The sequence below is a fragment of the Chiloscyllium plagiosum genome, chromosome 15, assembly GCF_004010195.1.
Source record: "Chiloscyllium plagiosum isolate BGI_BamShark_2017 chromosome 15, ASM401019v2, whole genome shotgun sequence".
NCBI classification, from domain to species: Eukaryota; Metazoa; Chordata; class Chondrichthyes; order Orectolobiformes; family Hemiscylliidae; genus Chiloscyllium; species Chiloscyllium plagiosum.
The window spans coordinates 5,547,654-5,569,939 of record NC_057724.1 but is presented as its reverse complement, the minus strand read 5'-3'; the positions used below and the strand labels follow the sequence as shown (position 1 = coordinate 5,569,939).

Below are 22,286 nucleotides of genomic sequence, written 5' to 3'. Positions count from 1 at the left end.
AGTATGTGTACAGTTCATTCAACATGGCGTTGTTAAGTGGTTTCTATGTACCTTGAAATTAAACACATTTTACATGCAAAGGAGAGTGGTGATCCAAGAAACCTTCAAAGTGGGGAAAAAAATTGGCACCAAATACTTTGAATGAAACCCAACAATCAGGCAGTCAGTATCCTTGAGAAAAACTAATCTACATATCCTTGATCTGTTGCTGAAGTCCTCCTTTGTCAGTGTGATCTCACTTACCTGCTGATATGGAGCCTGGCAACACAGTAACTCTGCTGAAATAACCATCTTTTCTAGGAGACTGACGCAATTCAAGATTCAGATCTTTAATCCTAAAGACAGATATTTTTAACTTGGCATAAATTACAGTTTATTTTTTATCCTAACTGGCACATCTTTCATGTCCTAAATATTGGTTGAGAAAATCTGTCTAATTCTTTTACTGTCCATTATCATTGTTCCTTTTTGCTCCTGAGATCCTACAATCTTTCGGCAGTTAAATACATTTGAGCTCCTGCTCTTTCAGTGATTGGCTTAAAGACTGAAATCTCACTGATATCAAGTCTGGCAGACTGGAGTTCTGCCAATAACACTATTTTGGCACAAGAGATTGGCTATTCATGAGGGCTCCTGCCACTGGCTTGTTCATGTTTATGCTGCAAGGAGGCCACACCAGGGTATTAGGCAAAAGTGAGGACTGCAGATGCTGGAAATCAGAGTCTAGATTAGAATGATGCTGGAAAAACACAGCAGGTCAGGCAGCATCAGAGGAGCAGGAAAATCGATGTTTCAGGCAAAAACCCTTCATCAGGACTGATGAAGGGCTTTTGCCCGAAACGTCGATTTCCTGCCTGAGCGACTGTGCTTGTCCAGCACCACTCTAATCTACACACCAGGGTACTGCCAGCTTTTCCCCACCTCATTCTTGAGTGAGACTGCCACTGGTGTTTTGCTGGATACCTCCAAAAAAAAAAGCTCAGCTCATTCCTGGGTTCCAAAATTGTCTTGAATGCTCCACATGTTCCGCTCTGTCAAGCACCCATACTAGAATGTGAGTGGAAGGTGGTGGTGGCACGTGGGACCAGTTGTGGTGGGGGAGCCTTCAGTACGATTGCACAACCAGTGAAATTTTGAGTTTGTTAATTTGCAGATTATTTTAGGTATGAGAAAGGACACTATTATTCAGGTTTATTAATGACATGTGAGCACAGATTGTTAAAAGCCAGCTAATTATGAAATTTACTGCAAGCATGTATGGAGCTAATATGGTGAAGCTATCAATTTATGACAACGAAGCTCTTGACTTTAATTCACCCTGAGTCAAGCATTATTTTAAGGTTGTTGGGAGACTGTTCCTTTGGATTTGAAGTGCTTTCTTGTCCCCTGTGTCGTTCCACAGATTTTGGAACCGGAGAAGCTGACATCAGTCACCAGTCCTTGCTGGAAGGTAACTTGGCCACTGAGGTGTCTCTCTCGGTCTTGGACACAGTGTCGTTGTTCGCTCAGAATTTCAAGGTCAGAGCTAGGTTGCTTTCTCAGTTTCTTTCAACTTCGAATCATGTCTTTACTCTGTCATGGATAATCCGTGATGTTGCTCTGTTTTTGGACATTCGTTGACTCGCTGGAGGGAATGGGTTGGCTGATTTGTTGCAAATGTATCCATTGTTTTGAAATCTGTTACACCTTCAGAACCAACTTCAAGAAAATGATGGGCAGAACCCTCTGATGAAGAAGGCATTCGATATTCTTCTCTTGCTAACCAATGGTCAGTCGGAAACAGCCATGAAGCATGCGTTTGCATCTTTACGAGCTTTCATCAGCAAGGTACTGACTTACACCCTTGTTCCATCTAGCCTTATGGAAGCTGGACATATTATGTGAAGACATCCTCCAGTACTAATGAGAGTCTTAAATGATACCAAGTTTAAAGTTCAACTATATTAGTCTTCTTTAGCAGAACCTTTGCTTCCTTTATTCTCCTTCTATCAATGGCTCATTTAATGGTTACATAATTGCGATGTTAAAAGGTTTGAGTAGAATAGACAAAGAAAGCTATTCTCTCTGGTAGAGGACCCCAGAACAGGAGAATATACTCTCAATATTATAACTAGGCTTTTTAAGTGGGAAATTAAAATTCACATTTTTATCTAAACTTTCCCTCGAACTTGGTGGTCAGTTGAAACTTTTGGGTCTGGAGGTGATTTCTTTTGTTTCTTGGGGGAAGGAGTCATAAGATGTAGGGTAAAGGTAGGTCGGTTCAGCTGAGGTTCAATTCATTTGCAATTTAACGGAGCGGTTGAACAATTTGCACCCTTTGGCCTTGTTCAAATAAATGCATGGGCATTCACTCAAAGATCAGGACATGACAAGGTGCGACAGTAATCAATTAAACAAAGCTAGAATTTCCCTTTGTCAGACAGTGAACAATCTGTTGTTGGTGCTATGCATCTAATGGATGGCACACACTGCTGGCACTGAATATTGGTGAAGGGATTGAATGTTGAAGGGATGCCAACAAGCAGTTGCTGTGTCCTGGATGGTGTTGAACCGTACCCTGATAAATGGAAACCATCGGACTTTCGATTTGTCCCTTATTGGTTATGGGGGAGTCGGGGATGAGTTACTCATTCAGAATTCTCAACCCCTGGTCTGTTGTCACATTTGCAGCTTGTGTTTGGTTGGTGTAGTTCCGTTTCTGGACAAATGATGGTGGGGGAGGGCTCATGATTATAAAGCCTTGGAGCGTCAAGGGGAGATAGTAGGATCTGAATCACCCAGTGGAACAAAGTGAGATTTATTACAAGATTCTTCTTGTGGAGAATGTGAGGACTGTAGATGCTGGAGATCAGGGTGAAAACGTGTGTGGCGCTGGAAAAGCACAGCCGATCAGGGAGCATCCAAGGAGCAGGAGTGTTGATGTTTCAAGCATTCTTCATCAGGAATGTGGGGAGGTCCAAAGGAGCTGAGAGATAATTGGGAGGAGGGTGGTGGGGCTATGGAGAAGGTAGCTGGAAACGCGATAGGTGGATAAAGGTGGGGGTGATGGTGATCGGTCAGAGCGGAGGGTGGAGCAGGAAGGTGGACAGGTATGACAGTTCAAGAGGGCTGTGCTGAGTTGGAGGGTTAGATCTGGGATAAGGTGGAGGGAGGAGAGATGAGGAAACTGGTGAAATCAACATTGATCCAGTGTGGTTGGAGGGTGCCGAAGCAGAAGATGAGGTGTTCTTCCTTCAAGTGTTGGGTGGCTAGAGTTTGGCGGTGAAGGAGGCCCAGGACTTACATGTCATTGGCGGAATGGGAGGAGGAATTAAAGTGTTCAGCCACAGGGCGATGGGGTTGTTTAGTGCGTGTGTCTCAGAGATGTTCTCTGAAATGCTCTGCAAGTCCCATCTCCCCAGTGTAGAGGAGACCACATCGAAAGCAACATATACAGTAGAAGAGGTGTTTGAGTGTGCAGGAAAATCTCTGGATGTGGAAGAATTCTTTGGGGCCCTGGATAGGTGGGGTGGATGGTGGGGTGGAGAGGTATGGGTGTCGGTTTTACACCTCTTGTGGTGGCAAGGGCAGGTGCTGGGAGTGGAGGGTGAGTTGATATGGTTGCAGGGGGTGATAGCATGAACCTAATAAAGGAGTCGCCGAGGAAATTGTCACTGCAGAACGTAGATAGGGGTGGGGAGTGACAGAAATCTGTAGTGGTGGGGTCTGTTTGTAGATGTGGCAGAGGATGATGCGATATATCCGGAGGTTAGTGGAGTGGAAGATGAGGATCAGGGGGATCTGTCCTTGTTGCAATTAGAGGGGTGGGATTCTAGGGCGGAGGTGTGGGAACTGGAGGAGGTGCACAGGAAGGGAGGGGCAATTGTAGTCCTTGAAGAAGGAAGCCATCTGGATGTTCTGTGGAGGAATTGGTCCTGCAGAGGCAGAGGAATTGGGAGTATACCAATTCCTCTTGTGGAGATTGCTACAGTGTGCTTCCAGAAAGATTGTTGAGGAATCCTTGGACCGTGGATGTTAACAAATAGACGAAGTTGTCCCTTCCCTCGATGTCACTAAACAGGCAAATGTTGAACTCTTTGGGAGACTTCTCGGCATCCTAAATCAAGCAGAAAAGCAATCAAATATAACCAAAAACTGTGGATGCTGCAAGTCTGAAACAAACACAGTCATTGCTGGAGAAACCGCAACAGCTCTGGCTGCATCAGTGGAGAGGAAAACAGAATTAATGTCAAGGGTCACGGCACTTGAAACATTAAGTCTGTTTGTGAGGCAGAAGAATGAGCAAGATTGGAGCTGAAATACTGTATTCCTTTGCTCCCAAGCTGCAAATTGGATCGGTGAATTTGCCAGCTCTGTTTGAGCTTATTTCAGAAAGTGATGTTACATATCCCTTCACCTCAAAGCACTCCGCCCCCCCACACTCTGACCGTTGGACAGTTGTCCGGATAAATCTCCCAACACTCCCAGTTACCCTATAGGATGAACCATCATTGTTTGTTCCTTTTCTCAATACTGCCAATATTACTGTGAAGAACAAATTAAAGAAAATACAAGCTCAATTACATTTCATACCCAGACAGTTTATTTTTCCTCTGGAGTTTCACAGGTAACAGTGATTTCATGTTAATTTTTTTTTAAGAATTTCCACAGCATTCCCAGAGAGTTGACAACCCAATTTTGAATGTATTGAAGTGTGTCTAAGATGAGTTCTGGTCTGATTTTTTTTCCCCATTTTCTCTCTCTCTCTCCACCTCCAGTTCCCAGCGACATTTTTTAAAGGGCGCGACAGTATCTGCTCCACCTTCTGCTACGAGATCCTGAAAGGTTGCACCTCTAAGCTCACCTCCACTCGCAGCGAGGCCTCTGCCCTCCTTTACTTGCTGATGAGGAACAATTTTGAGTACACGAAGAAGAGGACCTTTCTGAGAACCCACCTTCAGGTCAGTCCCTCCCCTGCTCCGCAAACCCACAGCTGAACTCTTGCTCCAGCATGGGTCCGAATTTCAAGTTACAAAACTCCCCCCAGCCCATGATCTGCTTTTGAAGCATCCCCTTGGAATGAATGTGGTGCTACCTGAATGCAGTGGTGTCAGTCCTCACCAGGTAAACACAACCACTTTTCCTGCTTCTGTTAAATCTAACCCAAGCCAGTTGCCTCATAGTGCCAGGGACCCAGGATCGATTCCAGCCCTGGGTCTGTGTGGAGTCTGCACGTTCTCCCCGTGTCTGTTCCTCCGGGTGCTCTGGTTTCCTCCCACAGTTCAAGGATGTGCAGATGAGGTGAATTGGCCATGTTATATTGCCCATAGTGTTTCAGGGATTTGTAGGTTAGGTGCATCAGTCAGGGGTAAATGTAGGGGAGTGGTTTTTGGGTGAGTTACTCTTCGGAGGATCAACATGGACTTGTTGGGCCGAAGGGCTTGTTTCCACACTGTAGGGATTCTATGAAGCCAACTGGCCCTGTTCGGTGACGTGGTCAACGTTTGTTTACATATTTGATAAACAGGATTGGGTGAAAATGTTCCCAGTACAGATTTGGAGATGCCGGTGTTGGACTGGGGTGTACAAAGTTAAAAATCACACAACACCAGGTTGTAGTCCAACAGGTTTAATTGGAAGCACACTAGCTTTCGGAGTGACGCTCTTTCATCAGGTGATAGTGGAGGGCTCGATCCTAACACAGAATTTATAGCAAAAATTTACAGTGTGATGTAACTGAAATTATACATTGAAAAATTGATTATCTGTTAAGCCTTTCATCTGTTAGAATACAGTGATAGTTTCACTTCTTTCATGTGTAAATCACAAAACCTTTTTTTTAAAGTTGCATTCTCGGGTTAGCTGTTAACAGCTGACCACATTGTGAAAAGAGTTGTTTGCTTTGTGGACTAATCAGGTCAGTTCTGATTCTCAAGATCCACTCGGGCTGCCGCGGGTCACTCTGTGTCAAAATGTTGTCGGTTCAACTCCACTTCCTGAACATTGTATTGCAGATCCCAAGCTGCCCCACCAGTGCAGTACCAAGGGATCGCTGTCCTGCCTGAGATGCTTCCTTTTGAAAGAGATGTCCTTGGCTAGATAGGGGAGATCCCATGACATTATTTTGGAGTCATTTCTGATCTTGCTGAAATCTAGAAGCAGATCACACAATCATGAACAAAATGTTGTTTGAGGGAGCCGACTGCAACACAGGTTGGCTCTAGCATTTCCTGTGCTATAACTGCTACGCTCCCCTCCCCAAATAATTGCTTTATTGGCTGTCGTGTTGTAAGCTATGTAAAGCACCTCATAAATACAAGTTCGTTCTTTCCTGATACTGATCAGTACAGTACAGCAATCACTAAATTGACAAGCGACAGCCCCAAAATGACTTACATGCTGGCTTTCCAGCCCACCATCCTGACCCTGACAGTGTTCATTCGCACCAGGCTGAACCCAGCCACTTTGTCATTTTTTTTCTTAAATCTGTTGTCAGGATGTCACTCGCCAGGCTAGCTCTTGAAAGAAAAGGGTGGTGAGCTACCTTCTTGGGCCATTGCAGTTCTTGGGGTGTTGGTATACAGGGTGTTGTTCGGAAAGAAGCCAGTTACAGACCTCTAGCCCACCTTTGCCCTTCGACAATCTCTTGCAGTTATCCACTCAGTCTCTATCCTGCTCACTCTCCTCCCTCATGCTCTTCCCAGCACCTTCTCTTAGTGCCTTGCTCTCTCTGGCCTGACCATGCTCTTTCTCCCACCCGCACCCTGTGATTTTCCTGGGTACAATGAGTGCTGGTGCAGTTGACGCTTGTGGAGCTCAGGCACTGGGATGTTGATGCCTGGGTGCCACAACCTCAGATTTACATCACTAAAACCAACTCGCTCACCCTTATATGTCATTGAGGGAGCTGGGATCTGCCAGCTTCCTGGGAGCCAGAGGATTGACCCATCAGTATAAGCTATGCTCCCCCCAATCAACTGAGGGGTCTATGTGTGGTTCGTGATCTTAGTCTGGGGTCTCACTAATTTAACATTGGACACTGTTAATGGGATAACGCAGTGCCACCTGACCTATCCTTAGCTCATCTCAATCTGTCTGGTCTCATCCAACGGCCCACAAGACAAGTGAAGAGGTAGTTGAGATTAAGGAACAAAAAGAGCTCCAGGAAATAGCGTGCCATTTGCTCAGATTGAGAAGGTACAATGGGACAACAGCAGAAAGAACTGTTCAATAGGTGCAATCAGACATGACAGCAGATTTCCAGGCTGGATGGGATATCAGCAGCAACTTCCAATGGATTTCAGCTGGAGAGAGATGCTCTTTAATCTTTCTGAATCCGTGGTCGATTCTATACATGAATGAATTGCTTCCTTTGTGCATTTCAGATTATAATCGCAGTGAGCCGGTTGATAGCTGACGTGGTTCTAACTGGAGACTCCAGATTCCAGGATGCTCTCTCCATCATCAATAACTTTGCCAATAGTGACAAGGCACTGAAGGTTTGTGTAGGCTTGTCTGCTTTCTGTGTAACAGTGTATTGTGTGCTGTGGGACTGAGTATTTCCTCAATTCCAGGTCCTCTGCACTCAGTGAGAATAAGATCCCCTCAGGCTGTTGCTCACAAATTCAAAGTAAACATCAGTAGTCGTGGTTAATAATCAGCAATCCTATCAATTGGATCTCTCACAATTATCTACGAGATTCAGCCGTGAACTTGGTCCACTCCCTGGTCAGACTCATATTCCTGAAGAAGGGCTCGTGCCCGAAACGTCGATTCTCCTGCTCCTTGGATGCTGCCTGACCTGCTGCGCTTTTCCAGCAACACACTTTCAGCTCTGATCTCCAGCATCTGCAGTCCTCACTTTCTCCTTTAGTATGAGATGATTCCATTTAAACTTTTTTTCTTCCATGCCTGAAGTTGGTAATGTGCAGTGATGTTTAGGACACTTTTTAAACATGTTAATGTTTTAGTCTAAATAAAAATTCTTCTGTAAGCTTATAGAAAGACAGAAGTTGAGGGGGGACTTGATTGAGGTCTACAAAACCATGAGAGGTATAGACAAGGTGGATAGCAAGAAGCTTTTTCCCAGAGTGGGGGGGTGGGGGGACTCAATTACTAGGGGTCATGAGTTCAAGGTGAGAGGGGAAAAGTTTAAGGGAGATATGCGTGGAAAGTACTCGACGCAGAGGGTGGTGGGTGCCTGGAAAGTGTTGCCAGCAGAGGTGGTAGAGGCGGGCAAGATAGCATCATTTAAGGTGTATTTAAACAGATACATGAATGGGCAGAGAGCAGAGGGATACAGACCCTTGGAAAATTGGCGATAGGTTTAGATAGCGGATCTGAATCGGTGCAGGCTTGGAGCACCAAAGGGCCTGTTCCTGTGCTGTAATTTTCTATGTTTTTTGGTCAATTACTACACATGGAAACAGTATTTCTTAGCACTGCTCAAGGACCTTGCATAAGATTATATCAGATATACAGCAGAGAAACAGGTCATTTGGTCCAACAGGTCCATGCTGGTGTTTGATTCATTTGAGCTAGCTCTCATCCTGGGAATGCATATATATCAAATTCTATTGCTTTTTATTTTACAGAGAATCTAAATACTTAGGAAAAGGAAAGTTTCTGTTTGACCCACAAAGCCTTTTCCTGCACAGTACAACTGTTGTCCCAGTGAATCAGTGAGTACTCTGACATGACCTGAGGAATGTTATGTCCGACACAGCCTGTAATATTGTCCCTGTTTCAGACTCAAACTCCTCCTCTACGTTCCAGACATGGCTATTCCTGGGTTCTCATAGCCAGCTTCCCATCATCTGCCTTCCACAAATCTGAGGTCAGCTGTCCGTATCTAAACATCTATTCACCCGTCAGTTCCTCAGCTCATTGTTCTGTACAGGTAAAAACAATGACTGCAGATGCTGGAATCCAGATTCTGGATTAGTAGTGCTGGAAGAGCACAGCAGTTCAGGCAGCATCCAAGGAGCTTCGAAGCAAAAGCCCTTCATCAGGAATAAAGGGCCCCAGTCCAGAAATGACTCTGATTTAACATTCATGCTCAGCTCCTTCCATGGACTCAGCCTTCTGACCGCCTCCACCTCTGATATTCCACGATATCTATGCTCCTCCAAATTGGGGTGGCACGGTGGCGCAGTGGTTAGCACTGCTGCCTCACAGCGCCAGGGACCTGGGTTTGATTCCATCCTCAGGCGACTGTCTGTGTGGAGTTTGCACATCCTCCCCGTGTCTGCGTGGGTTTTTTCCAGGTGCTGCAGTTTCCTCCCACAGTCCAATGATGTGCAGGCTAGGTGGATTAGCCATGGTAAATGCTGGGTAACAGGAATAGGGTAGGTGTGGGCGGGAAGCTGTTTGGAAGGTCGGGAATGTGGACTTAATGGATGGAGCCTGCCTCCACACTGTAAGGATTCTATGGTTCTAATTCTAGCTTCATGAGCATTTGTCACTGCTGTCAGCCAATCACTGTCGGCTATGTGTCCAGCTATCGAAGCCCTAAACTCCAGAACCACCACCTCAAACCTTCCACCACTCTACCTCTGTATTCCTTTAACATGTTCCTTAAAGCCTGCCCATTTGATCAAGCACTTGGCCTTCTGAGTGAAAACCTTGTTTTTATTCTCTCAGAGGGTTGAGAGTCTTTGGAATTCCCTTCCTCAAAAGGTAATAATGCAGAATCTTTCAGTATTTTCAAGGCAGACTTGGATAGATTCTTGATGACCAAGGGGATGGAAGATTGTTGGGATGTGCATGAGTGTAGAGTTGAGGTTCAAATCACGTCAGGTCGGCTATGATCTTATTGAATGGTGGAACAGGTCTGAAGGGCCGAATGGCTGCCTGATCTTCCTTGTCCAGATGTAAGTTGCTTTCTTGCTTTTCTGTGACATACCTAAGGATGTTTTATTAGCTTGAAGGTGCTTTGTCAATATTTGCTAATGAGATGCATGAATAATAAGCCAAGTTCCATGGAAAATTGTATTTAAATCTGTAAGTAATTAACAACCCCACTCCTTTGGTTCTGTTGCAGTCAACCGCATTCCCAGGTGAGGTGAAAGACCTGACGAAGAGAATTCGCACTGTGCTTATGGCCACTTCTCAGATGAAGGAGCACGAGAAGGATCCTGAGATGTTGATTGACCTTCAGTACAGTTTAGCCAAGTCGTATGCCAGCACTCCTGAGCTCAGGAAGACCTGGCTTGGCAGCATGGCGAAAATCCATTTGAAAAATGGTGACTTGTCTGAGGTAACAGGCCTGCCCCTTTAAACAGAACATGTGACAGAGTTTGAACCCCATCATGCTGTTTTTAGTGCTTGAATTCCACTTCCGAAAATCTAGAATGGGAAAGCAGACTTTTTTGTGTGTTTTTCCATGCCAATCTGTTGGGATTTTTTAAAGGGAAGAAATAGCAACTAAGTCAATCTGGCCTCTGTGACTCCAGTCCCAAACCATCTCATTGGCTTTTGGCTTCTCTCCAAGGTGACCTGGACAAGTCACCCAGTTGCATTAAATCAGGACATCTCCAGGATGGGCAGTGAATGCCAGCCTGGTCAGGGGAATCTCGAGAGTGAACAAAGACTTGCATTTAAATAGCACCATAGTCATTCTTGTAATGTGAGACATAAATTGCAGTCCTATGGCAAGCCATAGAGTCATAGAGATACACAGCACAGAAACTGACCCTTCTGCCCAACTCATCCATGCTGACCAGATATCCTAAATTAATCTAGTTCCGTTTGCCAGCACATGGCCCATATTCTTCTAAACCCTTCCTATTTATATACCCATCCCGATGCCTTTTAAATGCTGCAATTGTACCAGCCTCCACCACTTCCTTTGGCAGCTCATTCCATACATGCACCTCCCTCTGCATGAACAAAATTGCCCCTTAGGTCCCTTTTATATATTTCCCCTCTCACCCTAAACCTACGCCCTCTAGTTTTGAACTCCCCCACCCCATAGAAAAGACCTTGACTATTTACCTTATCCAAGCCCCTCCCAAAGCAAAATCCTGCAGATGCTGGAAGTTTGAGTCAAAAACAGAAAATGCTAGAAATACTTTATGGTTAGGAAGCTTCTGTGGAGAAGGGTGCAGAGTTCACCTTTATAGGCCTGTGACCTTTCACCCGAACTGGGTAAAGTGAGAAATATAATAAAGGTGCCATAGTCTTATCAGACCATAGGGCTGCTGTCTCATTAGGGAGAGATGGTTGGTGGTGGTTTGACCTGAGGGTCACCACATCTCAGGGTCTTGGGCGAGGAAAGAGGTTGAGAAAGAATATCCTTCATAGGAACCTCAGCTGGTGTAGGAATTGCATGATCGACCAACTGAATTGGATAGGCTGGAACTTTATTCTCTGGAATGTCAGAGATTGAGGGGTGACCTTATAAAATCATGAGGGGCATAGACAAGGTGAATAGTCAAGGTCTTTTCCCTAGGGTAGTCCAAAAACTAGAGGGCATAGTTTTAAGGTGAGAGGGGAAAGATTTAAATGGGTCCTGAGGGACAACTTTTTCACACACAAGGTGTGCGTGTATGGGATGAGCTGCCAGAGGAAATGGTAGAGGTGGGGACAATTACAGCATTTAAAAGGCCCCTGGATGGGTATATGAATAGGAAGAGGTTAGAGGGATACAGGCCAAATGCTGGCAAAAGGGACTAGGTTGGTTAAGGATACCTGGTCGGCATAGATGAGTTGAATTGAATATCATTCTGACAATTCAACCCTTTATTTAAAATCCTGTTTTATTGCTGCTGACGAAAACATTATTGATGTAACCATGGTGATCATTTTGAATAAGCTGAATCCATCTAAATGCTCAAGTTTTACCTCCAGGTAATTGATCCTGGTCAACCATGCAAATCCTTTGATCTCTGCTGATCATGCAAGAGTGTGTCACCTTTTTGAAAACACAAACTCTGAGAGATTTGCATCTATCTAGCACCATTGTGACATCAGCACTCCCAAAAGGCCTCAACAGCCAATGCAAATATGTTTGTAGTGTAGGTAATGCAGGAAATATGTCTGTCAGTGTTCACACAGCAAGATTCATAAAGCTGTTTCCATGCTGTATGACTATGATTGGGAAAATTGAATGGAGTCCTTATTCATAATTAGCTTTGAGGAATTATAATTGAGTTAACAGTGGGAAACCAAAGGCTTGTAGTTAATATTAGTGGACTGCCTATCACCACTGATAGATGCATCAAAGTCAAGGCGGGGAAGGATAGAGTCAGTGAAGGATGGGCATACCTATTTATTGCATGTCTATCTATCTTATACCAACTGATCCCATGTAGATATGTCAGACTGTAATAATTATTATACATGTACAACAGTGTTAAAATGGCATATTTCATACTTACTTTTATTGTTCTTAAAGCTCTCTGTATGTTGGTGTTGTTAATCCTACATGTGCTTCATGTCTCGTCACACCAAACGTTGATAGGTATCTGAAAGGACTTGTGTATCCCCTTCTATTACTGCTACTTACACGTTAATTGCCAGGAAGCTTGTGATTGCTTGTCCTCAGCTCCTGTCAAACTGCAAGCCCAGGTGAGGTCAGGCAGTTCACAAAAAAACCAAAACAAAGAACTATGGCTACTGGAAATCAGAAACAAAGAATTGAAAAGCACGAATTTTAAAGTTATATTTCCAAACCCTCCCCCTCCCCCTTCTTGCTCTGATCTGAACCACCAATACCGCATGCACATCTCCCTATTTGTCATCTTGAACACCTCAGTTAGATTAGCCATTAGTCTTGTATATTTGAGAAAACACAATCCCAGACTGTACAATTCATTCTTGACACTTCACCCTTTATGCTGATTGAATCCAATTGTAAATGTCACACTGTCTATCGTTTACTATCGCCTCTGTTTGGTTCTTATTAAACTGATAACTGGAGCATTTGACTAGGCACAGTCGACAGGTGCCCAAATATCATTCTGATCATTCAACCTTTATTTAAAATCCTGTTTTATTATTGTTGACAAAAACACCATTGATGTAACCATGGTGATCATTTTGAATAAGCTGAATCCATCTAAATGCTCAAGTTTTACCTCCAGGCAATTGATCCCGGTCAACCATGCAAATCCTTTGATCTCTGCTGATCATGCAAGAGTGAAAGCACAGGGAAGGAGAGATTTGCATCTATATAGCACCATTGTGGCATCAGGACAACCAAAAGGCTTCAAAAAGGCAATGCAAGTATATTTATAGAGTAGGCAATGCAGGAAATGTGTCTGTCAGTGTTCACACAGCAAGATTCAAAAATCATCGATGAGATAATGAGCAAATAATACGATTTAATGGCATTAGTCACAGCCTGTCACTGAACAGAACTCATCCTCTTTTCTGCAAACAGTGGGGGTTCAACTCTAACATCTCGTTCCAAAGAAGTTTGACATTTCATCCAGCAGATGACAACTCTACCAATGTGTCATTCCCACAGCGATGATTAACACCTCGACGTGCTCCAGTTCCTGGGGTTTAACGCTGAGGGCTCAGATGTGACAGTTATCTTTTATCCCTCTGTGGGATGCAGGTGTTATTGGAAAAGCAGGTATTTGACATCCATCCCAAATGGCCCTTGTACGGAGTGTTTCGTTGGGCAATTTCAGAAGGCGGATAAAAATCATTCACGTTGCTGTGGATCTGGAGTCACACATAGATCGGACCAGGCCTGGGTGGCAGATTTCCCTCCCAGAACAGCAAGAGTGAACCAGATTGCTTTTTGCAGCAAATAAATGGCTAAAATGAGATATTATGTTCCAGATTTATTAACTGAATTTAAATTCAGTCAGCTGTGCTGTTGGGATTTGAACCTGTGTGGCCATGCGCCTCTGTTTTTGGGTCCAGAGACATTCCCAGTCTAGCTATCACCTGCTGAAATAGAGTGTGACCAACTGAGCCACAACTTAACTGTTCAGGGACAAGTTGGGAATGAGTCTGTGTAACATGTCTCTCCTCCTTTGCAGGCAGTGATGTGTTATGTTCATGTGGCCGCCCTGGTTGCAGAATACCTCTACAGGAAGAGTAAGTCAAATAATTTGTATTAATCCCAATAACTCTCTTTCACAAATTAAATCACGCCATTTAGTTGGAATGCAGAGTTATCAGAGGTGAATGCGAATGTGGAATTCATAAAACAAACAGATTAGTAATTGAAGATGCTTGAAGGGCAGAACAATCAATTACTGCTACTGTTTCTTATGTTTATGTGTTTTCCAATTTATTCCAACTGCAATAAAGAGAGAAAATGCTGGATACTCTTGGATCTGTTTGTGGAGGGAGGAACAAATTTAGCATTTCACGCCACAGAACAGAAAACTTCAACAGGGAAGGGAGAACCTTCAGCCCATTATGTCTGTGCCATCTCTTTTGCAGTTATCCCACTCCCCAGCTCTTTTGCAGAGCAATCTACTTATCCCACTCCCCAGCTCTTTCCCAATCTCTCGGCAGTTTGATTTTACCACAAGTGTTTATCCGATTCCCTCATGAAAGCTGCGATTGAATAATTATCTACTGTCCAATCAGGCAGTGGGTTCCAAACCCTAACCCTTGTGTTACTTCTGGTTCTTTTTGACAGTCAAATTAAACATCAGCCAATGGAACTAGTTTTAGAAACACACAAACTAGGTGCAGGAGTAGGCCATTCAGCCCTCAGGTCAGCACCACCATTCAGTATGAGCATGGCTGATCAAGCAATTTCAGTATCCCATTCCCACTTTCACTCCTTACTCTTTCATCCCTTTAGCTGCAAAGGCCCATGCCCAAATCTGTCTTGAATATATTTTACATATTGGCCCCAACAGCTTCCTGCAGGAGAGAATTAAACAGATACACAACTCTCTGAGTGAAGAAATTCTTCCTCATCTCAGTCCTGAAAGGTTTTCCCCTTATTTTTTGACTGTGACCTCTAGTTCTGGACATCCCCCAACAACGGGAAAATATTTCCCACATCTAGCCTGTCCAGTCCCATCAGGATTTTATATGTTTCTATGAGATCCACATTGAAACCCATCGTGATTATAAACACCTCTGAAACATCACCTCTTGTTTTTGTTTGGACTGAGAACACTAATATCCCAGTTTTTCCAGTTTGTCCCTCATCCTTGGAGCCATTTTTTGTAAATCTCTTCTGCAAAGTCTTCATGTCCTTCCTAAAGTGTGAAACCCAGAATCAGGCAAGATACCTGAATTGGGCCTAACTCACCCTTTGTGTTGGTTTAACATAGTTTCCGGGTTTTCATATTCTATACATCTATCTGTAAAACTTTATTGACTTCTTTGTTAACCTATCCTGCCACCTTCAGAGATTTATGCACAAATACCCTGATCATAATCATTGAGTCACACAGCTTGGAGACAGACTTCTCTGTCATATTTGTCCATGCTGACCAGGTATCCTAAACTGAGCTACTCCAGTTTGCCTCTATTTGGCCCATCTCCCTCTAAACCCTCTATACATGTGCCCATCCAAATGCTTATTAAATGTTGTAATTGTACCCACTTCTACCACTTCCTCTGGCAGCTCATTCCATGTATGCACCACCCTCTGTGTAAATGTTGTCTTTCAGGTCCATTTTAAATCTTTCCCCTTTCACCTTAAATGTATGCCCTACACTGGAGAAAGATCCTTGGTTAGTCACCTTATCCATGCCTGTCCTGATTTTAGAAATCTCTATAAGGCCAGCTCCCAGTCTCCTCCTCTGATGTAACACATTGTTATATCATTTAGTTCCTGCCTCTTTCTCCCAAAACATATCTCCTCTCACTTCCCTACTTTTAAGGTTCATATTTCTTGGTGATCATCCAGTCTTCCTGGTTCCCTTGAAGTCAATCATTATCTTTCTCAATGTTAATTTCATGCCATTTGCAGTCAGTGCCCAGCCAACAGATGCCTGGGTGTTTTCCAGCATTTTCAGTTCTGCTTTACGGTTTCCTAAAGCTGTTGCATTTTGGTGTATTTTTAAACTTCAGTAATTATTTATCATCATAAATGCTAGTGCTGACTCTCAAAGTTTCTGAGAACTAAATGGGAAGTAATCCAAAATTAGTAGAATTTTCAGTCCATCTTTTAGTCACTCTTTGTTGGCTCAGTGCCATTCAGTATTTTGTTTTGGAATCATTCTGTGAGGCACATTTAATATAATGACACACACAAGGTCTATGTTATTGGGGCTTATAAAATAGTTTTAATGAATCAGAGACCTTGGAGTGCAGGTTCATAGCTTCTTGAAAGTGGAGTCACACGTAGATAGGATAGTGAAGAAGGCGTTTGGTATGCTTTCCTTTATTGGTCAGACTACAGGAGTTGGGAGGTCATATTGCAGCTGTACAGGACATTGGTTAGGCCACTGCTGGAATATTGTGTGCAATTCTGGTCCCCTTCCTATCGGAAAGATGTTGTGAAACTTGAAAGGGTTCAGGAAAGATTTACAAGGATGTTGCCAGGCTTGGAGGATCTGAGCTACAGGGAGAGGCTGAACAGGCTGGGGCTATTTTCTCTGGAGTGTTGGAGGCAGAGGGGTGACCTTATAGAAGTTGACAAAATTATGAGGGGCATGAATAGGATAAATAGACAAAGTTTTTTCCCTGGGGTCAGGGAGTCCAGAACTAGAGGGCATAGGTTTAGGGTGAGAGGGGAAAGATATAAAAGAGACCACAGGGGCAACTTTTTCACATAGAGGGTGGTACGTGTATGGAATGAGCTGCCAGAAGATGTGGTGGAGGCTGGTACAATTGCAACATTTAAGAGGCATTTGGATGGGTATATGAATAGGAAGGGTTTGGAGGGATATGGGCTGGGTGCTGGCAGGTGGGACTAGATTGGGTTGGGATATCTGGTCAGCATGGATTGGTTGGACTAAAGGGTCTGTTTCCGTGCTGTACATCTCTATGACTCTATAATCATTCCTGGCATGTGTTTGTCAGGAGCAGTGAGAGTTAGTCTGTATCTGCACTGTTCAATATTGTGTTTCCACATGTGACCATCTATCAGTAAATGTGCATGAAAATGGGCAAATGAGACAGTGGTTGAGATTGTATGTATGCAAGAGAATGTGCACGATTATGTATGTGGGTGTAAAAATAAGCAGGCCAGTTGCAGTTTATGTTTGAAACTGTGACAGAACATCAGCACACAGCAATGAGGCACCAGGCAATTAATCTGTTTATTTCTTTTAGATATTTTTGTCTGATTCAAACGCATCGCATGTAATGCAAGTCCTCAGCCCAGCTCTGAGAGTTATGTACACCATTGACTGGAAGTGATTAATTATATTGCAGTTTAATTTACAACTATTGCGCACTTAATTAGTTATTAAACAAAATAGCTTCAGCCTGAAGGTTCTTATGATGCAAATGGTAGTGTCCCTATCTCTGAACCAAGAGGCCTGGTTTCAAGTCCCACTGCCTCCAGACATGTGTCATAACATACCTGAATAGGCTGATTCAAAACACTGATAAGTTCGGCTTGCTTATTGTTTTGAGAAGTGATTTGTCTGTCTCACAAAGCAGGTGGTGGCAGGACTTGAGAAGGGAGACTATAATGAGAGAAACACAGATGGAAATGAAAGGTCGAAAAGTAGAGAACAAAAGTGGAAATCTGAGGAAATGAGGGCTAGAAGAAAGTAGAGCTGCAGTAGAAAAGGAAGTTAAAAATAAACACATTGTAAAGGTATTGTATGCAAATGCACAAAGCATTTGCAATAATTAAGCCAATTCACCGGAACTTAGAAGAATGAGAAGGGATCTCACTGAAACGTATAAAGTTCTGACGGGGCTGGACAGACTGGATGACATTCCCTCTGGCTGCGGGCCTACAATATTGGGCCACATGGCATCGGCCATTTTGTACCGAGATGAGGAGAAACATCTTCAATCCGAGATGGCAAACCCCTGGAATTCTCCTCCACAGCGGCAAAGCCACTGAATATGTTTAAAAAGAAAGACTTCTCGGGGCAAAAGGGGAATGTGGAGAGTGCAGGGGTTGAAATAGAGAATCGGCCATAATTTTGTTGAATGGTGCAGCAGACTCAGTGGGCTGAAGCACTACTTCTGCTCCTGCTTTCTATATTACTATGTTCGAAAGCCAAGGAAGGTTGTGGGGATGTGTTGAAATTGGTTCCAAGAAACAGTATTTTTGGCGTGCCTCAGCTTGTGTTTTGATACCTTTCATTAAATGCCTCTACCGACAGGATGATTTAAGAGTGCACTGTCTGAGAGTATTACCCGAGAATTACAAATTTTCACTTCTAGCAAGTTTAACCATTACATTCCCAGCTTCAATTCGATGTCAAAGGAGGTCTCGTTAATTATTTTTCCAAAAAAAAAATGCTTGAATGTCAAAAGACACCAAGAGTGAGCCTGCCTGTGGAATTAGTAAACGCCCAGAATTAATATATGATGAGCGTGGCTGTTATACTGGGCGAAAACCCCACAGCACACATCAGATAGTAAATATGATCAAAACAGATCCATAGATTTCTCAGCAGCTAGATGTTAATGGGTTATCAGGTTTTTTATAAGGAATTATTCATTCAAGGGTTGTGGCAAGCATTAATTGCCCATCCCCAATTACCAGAGGGCAGTTTAGTGTGAGCCACATGGCTGTTGGTCTGCAGTCACATGGAGTCCAGGTAAGGATGGCAGTTTCAGAATCTAAAGGACATTAATGAACCAGATGGGTTTTTCCTGACAATCAACAATGGATTTGTGACTGTCATTAGACTATTTCCTGATTTTTTTTTAATTGAATTCAAATTCCACAAGCTGTTGGCAGGATTCAAACCTGAGACATTATCTGGGTCTCTGGATTAACTGTCCAGCGATAATACCACTAGTCCTTCACCTCTCCTTTATCTCATTAAATCTCATTAGGGATTATATTTCCTCACTTATCCCACTCCAGCCTTGAAATTCCCTTTCGAGGTCTGTTCTGTCTACTTCAACATCTGCTCCTGTGTTGGTCCATCATCCTTCTGTCCTGGATCCACTGAGACTATACCTCACTGCTCATTCACAATCAGCATTGTGATTCTTAACTGACAGCTAGCTTTACCGAGCTAGTCCAGCCCCCGAGTTTTTCCTTTGAGCACTAGTCTTCCTCAGATTCATCAAACAAATATTGCTTTTGAGTTTTTCAACCCCTGCTAAACAAGAATCAGGGGAGATTCTTTGCTGGTTGGAGTCAGACCTGGCACAAAGGCAGTTGGGGGTTGTTGCTATTGGAAGCCATCATCAGAGGAGCAAATTGGGAGGCAGATTTTAAAAAGGTGCAGAATTAACAGGGTTGTTGTCATGGATGACTTCAACTTCCCTAATATTGATTGGAACCTCGACTGGGACAACACTACTATTATAGGATAAGCCAAACAGAGAACAGCCAGAGAATTCCTAGAATCATGGCACTTATCCACAGATTCAATCAATAAGCCCATCGACCTGGACCCAATATACCGACCACTGCAGCGGACAGCTGGAACTGACAACCGGAAGCGGCAGATTCAAACCACTACAAATGCCGGAGGAAAGATCACAGAAGCGCTTCACAGGAGGCTCCCAAGCACTGAGGATGTCACCCAGACAGGGGACGAAACATCTGCAACACACATTCCCAGCTCGGCGAACAGAACCACAACATCAGGTGGTTGTGGAGCATAAGATTTAAAGACACAGAATTTATAGCAAAAGTTTACAGTGTGATGTAACTGAAATGATTTATTGAAAAAGACCTGGATTGTTTGTGAAGCCTCTCATCTGTTAGAATGACCATGTTGGTTTCAGTTCACTCATCTGTAAATTGCAAAACATTTTGAAAAGTTACATTCTCAAGTGAACTTTAACAATTGGTGTCATGTCGGCCCAAATAATATATTGAAGGTGTGAGGTGTCCTGTTGTGATACTGTCTGTGCACAGTGGTCAGAATGATTCTAATCTAAAAAACAGATTTACAGAATCTTACATGGATTCATGCAGTTTTTGAGCAAAATAAAATGTAATTTCTGCAAGTACAGATTCACCCCACAAACATATATGTGTATGTGTGCATGTGAGTGTGTGTGTGGTGGTGGTGGTGGTGCTGGGGGGAATGGTTATGGGTGTCTGTGAAAGAGTGAGAGTGTAAAGAGGTATAAGTCTATGAGAAGTGACTACTGCACTATACACCCACACAAACATCTACACGTGCGCATGCGCGCACACACACACATACAGTCCCACACTCACACATACACCCTCTCACAGACTTAAAGCCCTTTACACTCGCACACATACACACACGTTCTCACAGCCTGTCATTTCCCTTACAGCGCCCTGCCCCTCCTTCATGATTAGAATCCAGTTCATTATTAGAATCAGTCTGACCATTGCGGCGCAGACAGTCTCACACAGGGAAGCTCCCACCTGCAATACATTATCTGGGCCGACATGCCACTAATTTTTAAAGTTCACTTGAGAATGTAGCTCCATAAAAGGTTTTGCGATTTACATGTGAAAGAAGTGAAACCAACATGGTTATTCTAATAGATGAGAGACTTAACAAATAATCCAAGTCTTTTTCAATATATAATTTCAGTTTCGTAACACTGTAAACCTTTGCTATACATTCTTTTGCTATACATTGCTATACATTATGATTCCTGAAGAAGGGCCTGTGCCCGAAACGTCGAATCTCCTGTTCCCTGGATGCTGCCTGACCTGCTGTGCTGTTCCAGCAATAAAGTTTCAACTATACATTCTGTGTCTTACAATCTTATATTCCACAACCACCTGATGAAGGAGAACACTCCTTCAATATATAATTTCAGTTTCGTAACACTGTAAACCTTTGCTATACATTCTGTGTCTTACAATCTTATATTCCACAACCACCTGATGAAGGAGAACACTCCAAATGCTAGTGCCCCCAATTAAACCTGTTGGACTGTAACCTGGAGTTGTGTGATTTTTAACTTTGTACACCCAAGTCCAACACCGGCATCTCCAAATCTAAAAGATAGGTTTACACCTCTCTTCTTCCCATTTTACTGACCTTCAGTTCCCGCCTGTCTCCTTTCAACTCCACTTCAGGGATCTATTGAAAATGTGGCAAGGTCCCCAACCTATCACTGGGCAAAATTGAATGTTGCCACCTAACAACTCTTCGAACTGAGTGAGCTCAGAGAACACTGGCTCACTCTACACAAAATGGATCTATATAAAGACTGGATTTCAACAAAATTTCCCTCCTGAATGACCTGCATCTAGCTTTAACGTTATACCCTCGAATTTCATCACATTTTTGATCCCTCCAGCAGAGGAATTAATTTCTTCAGATGTACCTGATCCAATCATTTTGATGATTCAACACTGCATAGAATTATTCCTTAAGCCCTCTGTGTTCTAGCATAAATGTCATGTCTCATAGAGTCACAGAGATGTACAGCATGGAAACAGAACCTTTGGCCCAACTCATCCATGCCAACCAGATATCCCAACCTAATCTAGTCTGATTTGCCAGCACTTGGCTCAAATCCCTCTAAACCCTTCCTATTCATATACCCATCCAGATGCCTTTTAAATGCTGTAATTGTACCAGCCTCCACCACTTCATCTGACAGTTCGTTCCATACATGCACCCTCTGCATGAAAACGTTGCCCCTTAGGTCCCTTTTAAATCTTTCCCCTCTCACCCTAAACCTATGCCCTCTAGTTCTGGACTCCCCCACCACAGGGAAAAGACCTTGTCTATTTATCCCATCCATACCCTTCATGATTTTATAAACCTCAATAAGGTCACCCCGCAGTCTCCGATGCTCCTGGGAAAACAGCCCCAGCCTGTTCAGCCTCTCCCTATAGCTCAAATCTTCCAAACCTGGCAACATCCTTGAAAATCTTTTCTGAACCGTTTCAAGTTTCACAACATCTTTCCGATAGGAAGGAGACCAGAATTGCGCACAATATTCCAACAGTGGCCAAACCAATGTCCTGTACAGCCGCAACATGACCTCCCAACTCCTATACTCAATACTCTGACTAATAAAGGAAAGCTTACCAAGCATCGCCTTCACTATCCTATCTACCTCCAACTCCACTTATTTATTTATTTATTTATTATTAATATTTATTTATTAATGCTCCATTCAAAGACATTCAAAATCATTTATGTTGTCCGGGCTATCACTACCTGAAGAAAAATGTCATGCCTTCAGTTTGAATCCTTGTGAAATTAATCATTGTATTTGTATCTTGTCTCTTTTATGATCTTAACCCTTCACTTTTCTATCGCTGAAGTGCTACTACC

The 22,286-nt window shown here is 43.3% G+C and overlaps 1 protein-coding gene across 5 annotated transcripts in view; it reads left to right on the top strand.

Moving 5' to 3' along the window:
• Positions 1-22,286, top strand: part of dock11 (dedicator of cytokinesis 11) — a 301,498-nt gene that overhangs the window by 213,986 nt on the left and 65,226 nt on the right. For 4 of the 5 annotated variants that reach the window (XM_043704339.1, XM_043704341.1, XM_043704340.1 and 1 more), the window contains exons 39-44: positions 1,403-1,518; positions 1,693-1,827; positions 4,758-4,940; positions 7,365-7,478; positions 10,022-10,237; positions 13,977-14,034. In XM_043704339.1, the coding sequence (XP_043560274.1) occupies positions 1,403-1,518; positions 1,693-1,827; positions 4,758-4,940; positions 7,365-7,478; positions 10,022-10,237; positions 13,977-14,034 (822 nt within the window). The remainder of the gene's footprint in view (positions 1-1,402; positions 1,519-1,692; positions 1,828-4,757; positions 4,941-7,364; positions 7,479-10,021; positions 10,238-13,976; positions 14,035-22,286) is intronic. The other variant, XM_043704343.1, reaches the window with a different exon arrangement.